The 13,802-nt window shown below is 37.7% G+C and overlaps 2 protein-coding genes across 2 annotated transcripts in view; one reads left to right on the top strand and one right to left on the bottom strand.

Moving 5' to 3' along the window:
• mettl3 (methyltransferase like 3) overlaps nt 1-8,196 on the bottom strand; it is a 17,643-nt gene extending 9,447 nt beyond the window's left edge. The window contains exons 1-5 of the mRNA XM_079804240.1: nt 7,982-8,196; nt 7,435-7,622; nt 5,539-5,994; nt 5,286-5,461; nt 2,370-2,661 (exon numbers count right to left, since the gene is read on the bottom strand). Of these exons, the coding sequence (XP_079660366.1) occupies nt 2,370-2,661; nt 5,286-5,461; nt 5,539-5,994; nt 7,435-7,622; nt 7,982-8,084 (1,215 nt within the window). The 5' untranslated portion in view covers nt 8,085-8,196. The remainder of the gene's footprint in view (nt 1-2,369; nt 2,662-5,285; nt 5,462-5,538; nt 5,995-7,434; nt 7,623-7,981) is intronic.
• Nucleotides 8,197-8,421: 225 nt separating this feature from the next.
• pop7 (POP7 homolog, ribonuclease P/MRP subunit) lies at nt 8,422-13,726 on the top strand. The gene is made up of 2 exons (XM_079811044.1): nt 8,422-8,540; nt 9,639-13,726. The coding sequence occupies exon 2, from the start codon at nt 9,659-9,661 to the stop codon at nt 10,103-10,105; it is 447 nt and encodes a 148-aa protein (XP_079667170.1). The 5' UTR covers nt 8,422-8,540; nt 9,639-9,658; the 3' UTR covers nt 10,106-13,726.
• Nucleotides 13,727-13,802: the final 76 nt, after the last annotated feature.

The raw sequence follows: 13,802 nt of genomic DNA, 5'->3' as shown, positions 1-13,802 counted from the left end.
TAACTTAAATTTTAAAATATATGTGTATGTCTTTATAAATGTAATCAAATAAATGCAGCCTGAGCATAAGCAATTACATTGGTTTTGGTGATTTTCATTAGGGCTGCACGATTTGGGGAAAATATCTAAAGTGCGATTATTCTGGTTACAACTGCGATTTCAAATGTGATTACTATTATTATTATTATTTTTTTTTACAAATGAAAAGTGTGTATATAACATTGTGTTTATATATTAATATGACTAATAATAATAATTACAATAACATTCATTATTAAAAATTTTAAACAGAGCATTTAAGAATAAAAATAACAGTATAATAATAATATTTATATTTTACAGAAAACTTATTTTACCAAAAAATTATGGCTTGTTAATATGCAGACAGCCTATGACTAAAAATAATTCGAAAGGTCTAAGGATTTATTGTAAATATATATATATATATTATAAAAATCTGTGCTTTTTATCTGTGGTATCAATTTCTTAAATTCTATGTCTTTAATATGAAATATGAGCCACTTATGCATCCACTGTGGGCCAAAAAACTCCTGTACATTGAAGGAAAACATGTATACATTTATATGTTATCATATACATTTCTTTAGAAGTTTTATTTTTCTTATTTTCTACCCAAAAGTTTCATTCATACTGGAGGCCAGAGTGCGCCCTCGAGCAGAAACTCCAGTTTTGCCGCAGAAAAGTAATCGTTTTCAGGAACGTGAAGCTAAGCTTGCGCTGTAGGCTGAATAAAACGAAGATAGAAATGCTTTGACTGATTAAACATGAAGATAATACTTCTGCGACAAGATATGGTGTGTTTGAGTTCTTCAAGCCTTCTCGGGTATTTTCATAATAATAAAGCAGTGCTGATTGACATTCTGTGATAAGACGCCACATCAGCTCGACTGACGATATGAAGAGAGTTAAAACCTGTTATTAAACGTATTTTGTTGGACAACAGGTTTATGAACTCTTCAAAGCGCATTACTAGTTTGTGAAGATGTTTGACGCGTGTTGCTTTTTCAAACGCACGTTATAAGAGACTCAAACTCGCAGTGCTTTCAGACGGAGCAGCGTTTACTCCTGATCACAGGAGCTGCTCTTCACTGACACGATGGGCATTTATTTATTTCATTAAAATCGCAGCCTTTGCGCTTTCATAATCGCACATAAGCCAAATCACGATTGCGGTTCGATTTCGATTAATCGTGCAGCCCCTAATCAGGGCTCTGAACCGGTTCAAGGAACGAAAACGGAAACCGGAAATGAACAAAATTTTAAGAGGAACAAAAACGAAAACGAAATCAAAATCAATTTGAATCGTTCTGAACAGAAACGTTAATTTGAAGTGACCATTAACCGGTTAATAACGTTATGTTATCGTTCTCTTTAATATTTTAATTTGGCAGTGACCAATCGTGAATTGAGTAGTCCAGCATGTGACGTTGATGGATCAAGCGTGAGTGAAATGCCCGCGCACCATCATCTATGAATCTACCGGTACGCAAGTCAGTGTAGAGCGCGCATTTTCATGCCTCAAGTACATTTCTTTCCCCGCTGAGGTCTACAATGAATGTGCAGGTATTGGAGGACATTCTTTTCTTACGTTTAAATAAGCAGTACGGACTTTAAGCTCAAATAGTCTGATTTAGGCTAGTTTATAACTTGCGTTTAAGCCTGTCCAAGTAGGCTACTAGCATCTATCAAACATTTTTCCTATAGTCTGTCAGATTGCCAATACAGGACAGGTCAATGTTTTCTATATAGACGGTTGATGCTTCGTATTAAATGGTATGTTATATTGTATTAAATGATCAAGCTTTATTAGCTGACTGAATTTGATTATGTGATGCGCAGTGTTTGCTTTGAAATTAGCAGTTGACGATGCATTAAAAGAGCAATGGTTATCCAGTTTATTTATTCTTTATTCATGCAATTTTTAAAACAAGTCTTGTTGAAAAAAAGTTATGTACAAAGAATGTTATCACTCTTCTGAAAAGAGTTAGGCATAAGAGGCCACTTTAGATTGTTAACGCTCCATTAAAACAGGTCAATATTTGTCCCGCTGTTTATGCTTTGTAATTAATGCATGTATTTCTGTTGTGGTTTTAAAAATGTTATGAAATAAATATTCAAGTTTAATTATCATGCGTTATATTATTATTGAGTGAAAATAAGTCTTTATTTATACATATCTGTTTAAAGTATAGGCTAAATTAAAATAACGTTATTAAACGGTATTTTTTCAAATCAAACCGTTTTCGGAACAGTAATGTTTATTGAGGAACGCAAAAACGGAAACGCTATAATATCGATTCTGCTCGGAGTGAACCGATTGATATTTTTTTCCGTTTTTAAGCCCTGGCCCTAATTTTCTGTTTCAGATCTCTTGTATTATAGCTTGACAGAAGCTGTGGAGCAGGCCCATCTGTGCGATGCTGTACCTGTGAAGGAAACAGCTTGCCAACGTTGCTGTCCTCCACGGTGGAGTGCAGCCCAAGCTCTGCGGCCCCTGCCTGCGGCCCCAAGGCGTCCCCCTCTGCCTCAGGAGGACTGTCGATCTCATAGTGCACGTATTTACAAGTGTCCATGTGGAAGCAAGTATTCAGAAAGGAGCAGTCGCCCAGGCTCTCGTCTGTGTGTTTGTTGATGATTCGCCTAGGAGAGACACATTATAATGAGCAGGGCTTCTACAGGGTTTATGAAGGTAGACTTAAAGAGATGGTTCACCTTAAAATCACATTTACTCACCGTGGTGGATCACAAAAAGAGATTTATTTTTTTTGTTTAATTCCTTCTCGTGCTCATCCATTTAATTGCAGTGAATATTGGCCATATGCGATAGGGTTTGTTTAAAAGTTACAACAACAAAAAAAATCGATATATTATTCAACGAAAATCCTGACCTCGGCCGCTGGTCCTCATGAGACTCTATTAGTGCTGCTGTTCACTTCGACTCGCCACAAAAAAAGCACAAGTTGTGAGAAATCAAGATTGATGAAAACGTGACAACTCCTAGAAATCCCAAAAAATATCTGTGTACTTTCTTGACTGAGTTAAATATCTGACAAATTTATGACAGTTGACAGATTCTTCTTGATACGATGAACAAAAAGAGAAGATAGTATATGGATTGAATTTCATGTCGCGTTTTTATTACATTTTGATTTCTCACATCTTGTGTGTTTTTTTTTGGGCGAGTCGGCACAAGTTATAAAGTCATAACGGCCAGATATTGGTCTACTCTGCTCTGATTGGTCAGACGGTCCAGTCTGCAGCGATAATAGTAGGGCTGTAACGATTTGACCAAAAATAAAAACCTCGATTAATTGAACATTTGACTTCGATTACGATTAATGAACGATTATTTTGCTTTTTTTTTGGCCCTCATAAGGCTTTACTTTAGTCACAGGACAGCGTTGACACTGCATTTCTGCGCGCAATCTTAACGTGATGTGTGAGCTTCTGTCTGAGTGTTCGTTTGTCACAATATATCAGGCATTAGTTCAACATAATACACATCTGATGGTCGAAACTCGCTTTAATGTTCAAGCTGGCAGGGCTTAAACCACCGACAAATGACAAAGCTTTGTGAGGATGCAGGTGAAAGAGTCTGCCTTCAGGGCGCGCGCTGTCAGAGACGCGACACGGCTCGGCTCTCTGTGTCACAGAAAGAAGCTGAGCACTGAACGGAGAAGTGTTCCGTATTGTTGTTTCTGAATAGTGCACAATCGCTTTAAATGTTGAAACTGGCCAGCCTTTAAACGCATACTTGACAAACTTTATGAGCACGAAAGTGAAAGCGGCTTTGGGGCTTGCGCACGCCGTCTGTGTGTGTGTGTGTCAGCGCGTAGGCTATAAGAACAGCAATTAACTGACCTGTATAAACGGTGTAAAACATGCAGCTACTATAGTGATTCTGGACATCTATATACACAGATAACCGCTCCTGCATCTCTGTGTATGCCTGCAAACTGCACTTGATGTGACTGATGGGGCGGAGTCACGTGAAAACCGAAATAACCGACATGGGAAAAATATGTCGGTTAGAGATTCTGAATGTCGGTTTCAGTTATTTTTCGATTAATCGTACAGACCTAGATAATAGTGTCTCATGAACACACAGTCGAGCACAGAAGACCAACGGCCAAGGTCAGGATTTCCAAATCATATCATAAATCCCTAGAACACTTGGGCCAGATTTACTAAACACGGCAAATTAGCGTGAGAGAGCAATCCCATAAAAGCGCTGATGGGAGTGTTAACGTTCAGCACGTGATCTACTGACAACGTGCAAAATTGATGAACAGAGACGCAGCTGAATAATTTCCATAATGACCATTGATGTTGGTCACTATTCACTGCCATTATATGGACGAGTGTGAGCGGGATATATATATATATATATATATATATATATATATATATATATATATATATATATATATATATATATATATATATATATATATATATATATATATATATATATATATATATATATATATATATATATATATATATATATAAATAAAGAAAGAACGGCATACAGCATCAGAACAACACCAGGGTGAGGACATTTACAAAGTCTTGTTTTCTGTGAAAATGATCAAAATTAAGCGCTTTTATGATTGAAACAAGAACAAATATCTGCCAGTGGGATCAGAAAAATCTACTTCATTCAAAGGGAAGGTTTCATAACTCTCTCATTGTTTTAAGTATAAACGCACTATATTGTGTTAAATGTTTCAAGATTTAATTTAACATTTGCCATCTCATGTAAATGCATCTTGATTCAAAGATGTTTCGATATTTGTATTGGAAAACAGGACAGCAGTATAGAGGAAGATGTTTTTTTCATGCAACATTTAATGCCACAACTTTGAGAATGTAAGACTTTCTGCTCTGATTTAAGACCCGCAGAAACCATCAACAAACGAAAAAAGGCTATTGTTATATTTAATAATAATAAAATAGACATGTATAAGTATTATGATTGCTACTATTTCTAAATGTATCAAAACTATTATTTTATTATAATTTATAGAAAATGTATATGGTTGTTATTTACATTTATGCATTTAGCAGATGCTGTTATCCAAAGTGACTTACACAAAAGTGTTTTGTCTGAGCCAACAATATTCGTAATATATAATGCCAGGTTTATTAGACAACTATAATAGGAAGCAAGCTAGAGAAGAGGAGAAATGCAGAGAAGAAATAGAATGTGTGTGTGTGCATTGGTTATTTATTATCGTTTAATAACGTGAGTGTGAACTGACCTGAAGTGTAACTTGGTGCAGGGCTGCGGCGTGTCCCCCGACTGCACACACTCCTCTTTAGTCCCGTGATCACAGAACTCCTGCACTTGAGCTCTGCCGCGCGAGCGAAACTTCTCCACAATCGACTGCTCCTTGGCTGAACTGGTGTTCAAAAGCTCTAGGATCTCTTGGCTCACCTGACACACAAGCATGCATACATGAGACTCCACATACACATAAAGAGACAAAGCTTTACTGATTTTAAGTATCGTGCCTTTTTGCTTTGCTGTTCCTTAGTGGACTGCTGGCTCAGCAGACTCTCAATCTCCATGTCCAGGTGAGAAGCTTGCACCTTATTGCTCCGCCCTTTTTTCTCAGGTCCGCCCCCTCCGCCCCCGGAGGATCCCACTAGCTGCGAGATTGAGGCAGGAGCCAGTGAGATAGAGGATTTCTTGGGAGGGGAAGGCGGAGCTTGAAGCAAAGGGGAGGAGCCTGGGGCTCTTTTTTGATGAATGATGTCATCTGCTTTTCTTTTAACGGCAGCTCTCTGCGGCTGCGCTGCGCCGCCAATCATAGCCCATAGTTTGGTGTGGTCGACAGAAGTGACGAGGGTGGAGGAGGAAGAGGACGAGGAGGCAGCGATGGATGGCTGCCGAACTTCAATTAGCTCTTGTGCCGAGAATTTGAGGAGGAGACTTTGGATGCAGGCATGGGAAACTGCAGACTCAGACTGAGAAAATGAAGAAGAGGGAGAACAAAGAAACAAAGAAAACAATATAAATCTCGCAATTCTGACTTTATCAAAACGGCGACTTTATATCAGCAATTATATCAGACTTTTCTCTGAATTCTGACTTTATATCTCACAATTCTAACTTTTTTTATAAAAATTGCGACTTTATATCAGCAATTCTGACTTTTCTTAGAATTGTGAGTTTATATCACGCAATTATGACTTTATGACTCACAATTATGACTATCACGCAATTATGACTTTATGACACGCAATTATGACTATCACGCAATTATGACTTTATGACACGCAATTATGACTTTATGACTCACAATTATGACTTGATAATTCACAATTATGACTTTATAATTCACAATGATTACTTGATAACTCACAATTATGACTTATCAAAATGGCGACTTTATATCAGCAATTCTGACTTTTCTTTGAATTATGACTTTATAACTCACAATTATGATTTGATAACTCACAATTATGACTTTATATCACGCAATTATGACTATGACTGACAATTATGACTTTTTTTAATCAAAATTGCGACTATCAGCAATTCTGACTTTTCTTAGAATTGTGACTTTATATCACGCAATTATGACTCTATAATTCACAATTATGACTTGATAACACAATTATGACTTTATAACTCACAATTATGACTTTTTTATCAAAATTGCGACTGTCAGCAATTCTGACTTTTCTTAGAATTATGACTTTATAACTCACAATTTTGACTTTATATCACGCAATTATGACTTTATAATTCACAATTATGACTTGATAACTCACAATTATGACTTTATGACTGACAATTATGACTTTTTTTAATCAAAATTGCGACTATATCAGCAATTCTGACTTTTCTTAGAATTGTGACTTTATATCACGCAATTATGACTTGATAACACAATTATGACTTTATAACTCACAATTATGACTTTTTTTAATCAAAACGGCGACTTTATATCAGCAATTATATCAGACTTTTCTCAGAATTCTGACTTTATATTTCACAATTCTAACTTTTTTATAGAAATTGCGACTTTATGTGAGCAATTCTGACTTTTCTTAGAATTATGACTTTCTAACTCACAATTATGATTCACACACAATTGCGACTTTATATCAACAATTCTGACTTTTTTCTCAGAATTGTGAGTTTATATCAAGCAATTTTGTCTTGAATTGCTAGATGCAAACTCACAATTGTGAGAATTTTTTTTTTTTTAAATATTTTGTTCTGTGGCGAAAACAAGCTTCCATAGATATGAGTTTTTCTGGAGAATTCACGATAAAATGTGTGACTCTGTGTATGTTTCTCATAATTCATATACTTCACCGTTTAGATTTGTCGACCTTACTACTTTTCTAAGATGTGGGGTAGTAATAGCAGGTGTGTGACTGGTAGTGTACACTTACTGTGTTTAGTTGGTTGGTGATGGCTAGGGAATCAATTGGCAGAGAAAGACTCAGTTCAGACAGGTATCCCAGCAGTCTCTTCTCTAGTTGTGGGTTGGGAGGCTGCTCAGCTTCCACCTGCGGGGGACTCTGGAGAGCCGGGCCGGGGCTGTCGCTCCTCGCAGATCCACCCTCAACACCTCCAACCTCTGTTAAAACAAAAACAAGAACTAATTGTTGGGAAATGCATACACTGTATACAGTAGGTGGCACCATATACTCACTAATTCACTACTACTGCAAAAAATAATGGTTGAAACCTGGTTCATTCTTTCCTTGGCACACAGTCAAAGTTTAATTTAGTTTTTTTCAGCATCACTTCTGCCAGAATCCTGTGTGTTCTCAATATTCAGCATATAAAGCCAAGCAAATACAACTGATTGTATCAGCAACGTGGTAACTCTCATTGCTGGTGTAGCTGTATTTTATCAACAAATAAACCAAATACTACTTAAGACACACTTAATAGTTTTGCAGATCTCATAGCATGTAAAGTTGTTGAACACACCGATGCCCAGTTGAGTTGGGTCTTTCCTTCTCCTCTGCAGCCTCTCCCGCAGGGAATCCAGCTGCTTTTTGTGCGCCTGGATGTGACTCCATGTGTCCGACATGACTTAAATTAAACTAGGTAAACAGTGAATCAAAAAGATCGTACAAACGAAACAGATTTCATTGAGTTTAGTTTACGTCTAGCAACCCAACGCTGAGTGACCGCGCTAGTACGCGGATGAAACTGGATGGATTTCAAAATAAAAGACAGTTACAGCGCAGCATTCCTCATTTTAGTAATAATTAACGTTAGTTTCATACTGGCACGGAGACTAATAAAGCTTGTTTATTTTTTATTAATTTATAATGACATAATATACGGAATAAATAAATATATAATGTTCGTCCAAGAACAGGGCAGCTTGTATTATGTAATCAAACAGAGCGCCTCTAAGTATCAGTTCCTGTGAGAGGACTTCCGGTACATGAGGAGAGAAGACAGACCTGCCAAAACGCAGTTTACATTATTTACCAAGCAATTGAGCGTGAAGCCGAAAAACAAGCTCTTCTATTTCAAGGTACTATTCACAATCAAAAACCAAAACGACTATATACATGTATGTAGCATATCGATTAAGCGGTAATGCTTTAATATTTCTATGGCAACTGCCCTACGGAAATGCCGCCTCTGTTTTTAGGGTAGCTAACGTTATCCAGTAAAAAAAACAAAAAAACATACATGGTTCTGCTGTGTAGTAAAATACAGTGTATCCTGCACTTCTTTTAATCTGTGCCAGAAACGCTACATCTCAAAACATACAGAGCGAGCAGTGTATAGACTAGAGATTCACAAATGAAAGACTCGAGTGAGTCGGTTCTTTTTAGTGAGTCTGTGTAACATACAGCGCGACCAGTCGAGTCCGATTTGGGAACGAATGATTCATATGAGTCGGTTCTTTTTAATGAGCGAACTGTGTAGTCCTTGGATTTGCGAATGAGCCGTTGTACTTCGTGAATTGAAAACATTATTTATTTAGAAATTGAATGTTATCCTTGTTATTTCTGCAATAGATATATACGTATTGTATGAATACATCCGATTGCTTTCTGCAATGGCAGTTTGAACACAAATGTCTGCTGTGTGTGACACTCTGTACATAAATCAACACCCCTGGGGTGAAAATCAAGTTTATAATGTTGTTTATATGTCTATGTTGCGTTTTTAATATGCGTTAAGACTAACCATGTGCAAATTCATTAGTCAACATCATTGCTGAGTATTTTGTCCTTAAAACTGCAGTGAATAAAAGACAGTTTGCTGGTGTTTCTTACATCACAAACTACCTAAACCAATCACATCAAAGGATGGATGGGCTTTAGCATATCATTAACTATTCTCTGAAGCAGAGGAGTCTCAAGAGAATACTTTTTTTTCTTTTGATATGTAAAATCGATTACATTTAGCAATTCAGCGAGTTAATTATTGTATGCGATGTATTTTACAATGTTATTATGAACTATATTGTGAATAGAGGCGGGGCTCATTTGCATATTCATGTATCTGCATATACTACATGAAAGCAGGGTTGTAGTTACATTCAAGCTATTTTAAGGCATTAAGACTACAGGGGGATTTTTAACTGTTGATTAACAGATGTCTGGCTCTGTTTGCACAGCGCTTTTCCCGTGATTTGACATGGCCGAGCCACGCAGCCCAGTGTCCGCTTCTGTACCCCACAATCCATTGGTGCTGCCCACCCCAGAGGGCTCTACTCTTGAGATGGACCCGATGGAGTACACCCTCCGCAAGCGTCTGCCCCGCAAGCTGCCCAAACGACGGAACGACGTCTACGTCAATATGAAAACAGACTTCAAGGCCCAGCTGGCCAGATGTCAGAAACTTCTGGACGCTCATAGGGAAATCTGCATCCACGGTCTGGGACTGGCTATCAACCGGGCCATTAACATCGCCCTACAGCTTCAGGCGTCCAGCCAGGGTGCGCTGCAGCTGGCCGCCAACACGTCCACCGTAGAGCTCATCGACGACCTGGAGCCCGAGGATCCGGATGAAGCTGCAGAGCCGCTTACACGCACCCGTAATAACTCGGCCATCCACATCAAGGTGTTTTATCCCAACCCATAGAGCCAGTATCAACACAATAAACGGGAACTTCAAAGACTTCATAAACATTCATGTAAAGTTTGTGGTGTGTATTTTATTTGGGATAAGTTTTGGTCCAGTTCAGACTGAGCTAAAACTCTTAATCCTTGCACTAAGTTTGCTTATGAAATGTACCAAGAAGCAAAAAGAAAATGTGCCATATCATATGTTTATGTATATATTTATTTATTTGTGTGCGTGTACAGTATACTAATGACCATACAACAGTTGTGCTGGCAAGTAAAAAGACATTGTTGGACCTTCCTGCCTTTTTTTCCCCCCCTCTTACTGTTATATACATTACCTACATTTATCACAGATGTAGTCAAGTGCACCTTCCAACAAAAAATATCCATGAAAAATTTCAGTCTGGAATCGGATTCAAGCTCCATCATAGCATAGAAACTGCACTCATTAAAATAATAAATGACTTCTCGCTGCTGACCAAGGCTGCATCTCAATACTAGTTAGTGGCTAAGCACGTTCTTCTTCTTCTGCTCTGGGAGTCTTTGGCAGCCCATAGAACCGCTTGCGGGAAAGTTATGAAATTTGGCACACAGATAGAGGACAGTCTGAACTGTCACCTCAGCAAATTTGGAGTCTCTAACTCAATCCCTCCACCAACTGTCCAAAGTTGCACTCATGTTTATGCTAATAGCTCTGATTCCTTGGCTAAAATGAAAATTGCTCCGCCATTTTGAATTTTCCAAAAAAAACTACCTTTTCTATCTCCTAGGCTGTTGCTCTGATTTTTACGAAAATCGAACCAGATCATCTTCAGACTACACTGGCAAAAAGTTGTGGAATTCAAGTCTGTTTCATCAAACAGTTCAAATAACGCGCAAACAAATTTTACGTAGCGTTTGCGAAAATAGACATACGGCTGTATCTCCGCAATGCTTAAAGGGTTAGTTCACCCAAAAATGAAAATTCTGTCATTAATTACTCACCCTCATGTCGTTGGACACCCGTAAGACCTCCGTTCATATTCGGAACACAAATGGAGATATTTTAGTTGAAAGCTGATGGCTGAGAAAGGCTTCAATCAGGCCTCCATTGGCATTCAGTACATTGACACTTCCAAGATCCATGAAAGGCACTTAAAACGTCGTTACAAAGTCTATCTCACCACAGTGGCTCTACAATAATCTTACGATGCGACGACAATAGTTTTTGTGCACAAAAAAAATCAAACTAACACCTTTATCCAACTTGTTCTCGACTTCCGTGTATGCCTCCACGACGCATGCGCGAGAATATGACGCAGATCCGGCGTTCGGACACATGACCCAGAAGCGATTTGTTTACGAGCAGAGGAAGACGCGCGTATCTCAGCTGTTGGATTCTACATTGATCGTGCTTTAGGTCTCGGCGTAGTGCTCAAAATGGGGCTTAAGTGTGTATTTCATCGATTCCCGAACACCGGCGCTACGTCATATTCTCGCGCATGCGTCGTGGAGGCATACACGGAAGTCGAGAACAAGTTGGATAAAGGTGTTATTTTGATTTTTTTTTTGCGCACAAAAACTATTGTCGTCGCATCGTATGATTATTGTAGAGCCACTGTGGTGAGATAGACTTTGTAACGACGTTTTAAGTGCCTTTCATGGATCTTGGAAGTGTCAATGTACTGAATGCCAATGGAGGCCTGTGTGAAGCCTTTCTCAGCCATCAGCTTTCAACTAAAATATCTTCATTTGTGTTCCGAATATGAACGGAGGTCTTACGGGTGTCCAACGACATGAGGGTGAGTAATTAATGACAGAATTTTCATTTTTGGGTGAACTAACCCTTTAATCACATTCAGACCAAATTTGGTACATGACATCACAAGCATGACCTGAGGCTACATGCTGCATTTGGGTAATTTTTTTTAAATGTGTTCATACATATAAATGTGTTTAACTCCTAAAAGAAATTAGAAATTTTCCCCAAATGTCAGACGCTTATGTATGGGGGCACTCTGAGGACACGCAAACAGTGGAACTAAACCACTTACAAAACATGAAATTGCCACCAACTACAATATAGTATAATGACATAAATTGCTATATTTTACAAATGCATTGGCGTATCATTATGAAACGTGGTGTGTGTCTTCGGCACAATGCCCTGACAGTGCTCAAAAAGTTTCAGGGCACCTTGTGGTCAAAAGTTATAATGAAATTTCCAAAAATTTTAGCAACTTTTGATTAAATTAGCCTATTGTAATGAAACTGATCTTATTAGATTCTATGGGTCATGCCGAGGACATAGATACCAATTTTGCCATTTTTGGACGAACTTCTTGTCCGCCATTTTGAATTTATTTCAAACTCCTCTTAGACCGATTGTCCGGTATTCAACCAATATCGAATCGTATCATCTCCAGACTGCGCCGACAAAAAGAATTGGATTTCACGTCGATAGACGAAACCGTTTTCATATACCGCAGCAACAAATTTGAGGCATGATGCAAAAATGACTCTTGAGGCTGTATCTCTGCAATGCTTTGACATAATGACACCAAACTTTGCATGTGTCATTGTCACCTCACTCTGACCACACATCCGTTTCGTAACAGCGCCACCTTTTGGTCAAAAGTGATAAACCATTTAATAATTTTACCAGTGACCATGTCTAAGATTTTTTATATTTTGCCTAAAATCATCTTAAAATGTCTTTTATTGGTCATTGTTGCACTTGGTCTGATGCTGCCAGCCATGTTGGCATGGCTTGTCATGTTCTTTGTTCTTGACCTGGATAATTGCTGCTTGCAGCTATATTTTTACTTTATCTTTATGCTGTGTTCTTAGATACTCTTAGATTGATTACAAAATTACACCAGTATTCAGGGACAGGCATTAGGGTGGTTTAGATCATACCTATCTGACTGTTACAATTTTGTTTATTTAAATGGAGAATTATCAAAGTTAACTTGAGTAAATTATGGAGTACCACAAGGATCTGTTTTAGGCCCTCTGCTATTTTCAATATACATGCTGCCTCTTGGTAAAATTATAAGAAAACATGGAATTATTTTCCACCGTTATGCCGATGATACTCAGTTATATGTGTTAAAGATATAAAATACTGGATGTTCTGGATTTTTTCTCTATTATTACTTATTGGACAAAAAACCTGTAAACAGAATCTCTTTGAATAGAATTTAAGGATGTACTCTTCATCCTCTACAGTTAAAGACCTGGGTGTTATATTACACAGCAACTTGTCTTTCGAAAATCATATTTCTTATGTTACAAAAACAGCGCTAAGCTACGGAACATGTTATCGTTTTCTGATGCAGAAAAGCTAGTTCATGACAAATTTTCTATATATTGTAATCATTATGATCACAACTTGTATGCTTTAGTCATAGTTTCTGCCTAAATGAATACATGATGTTAGCTAACTGCATGATTTGTATTATCTTACAACTGTACATTTTTGACATATGGGAATAACTTAGACACTTCTGATTACAAATCACTCTAAATTGTAATGTAGAAACATGCATTTTTTCTGTAAAGCTGCTTTGTAATGTGAAAAGCGCTATACAAATAAATGTGAACTGAATTGAATAAAAGGATACCTGACAGCTGTTGGCTGATCATTAAATTAGATCTTTTCAAAAAGTAAACTGGATCAAACTGTTTCTTGACCAGACTGTAAAAGAGCAGAAATGTTGGCGGTAAGGCAA

This window comes from Gobio gobio (genome assembly GCF_949357685.1).
Source record: "Gobio gobio genome assembly, chromosome: 2".
NCBI lineage: Eukaryota > Metazoa > Chordata > Actinopteri > Cypriniformes > Gobionidae > Gobio > Gobio gobio.
The sequence above is the reverse complement of the archived record's forward strand: the minus strand, read 5'-3'. Positions and strand labels throughout refer to the sequence as shown.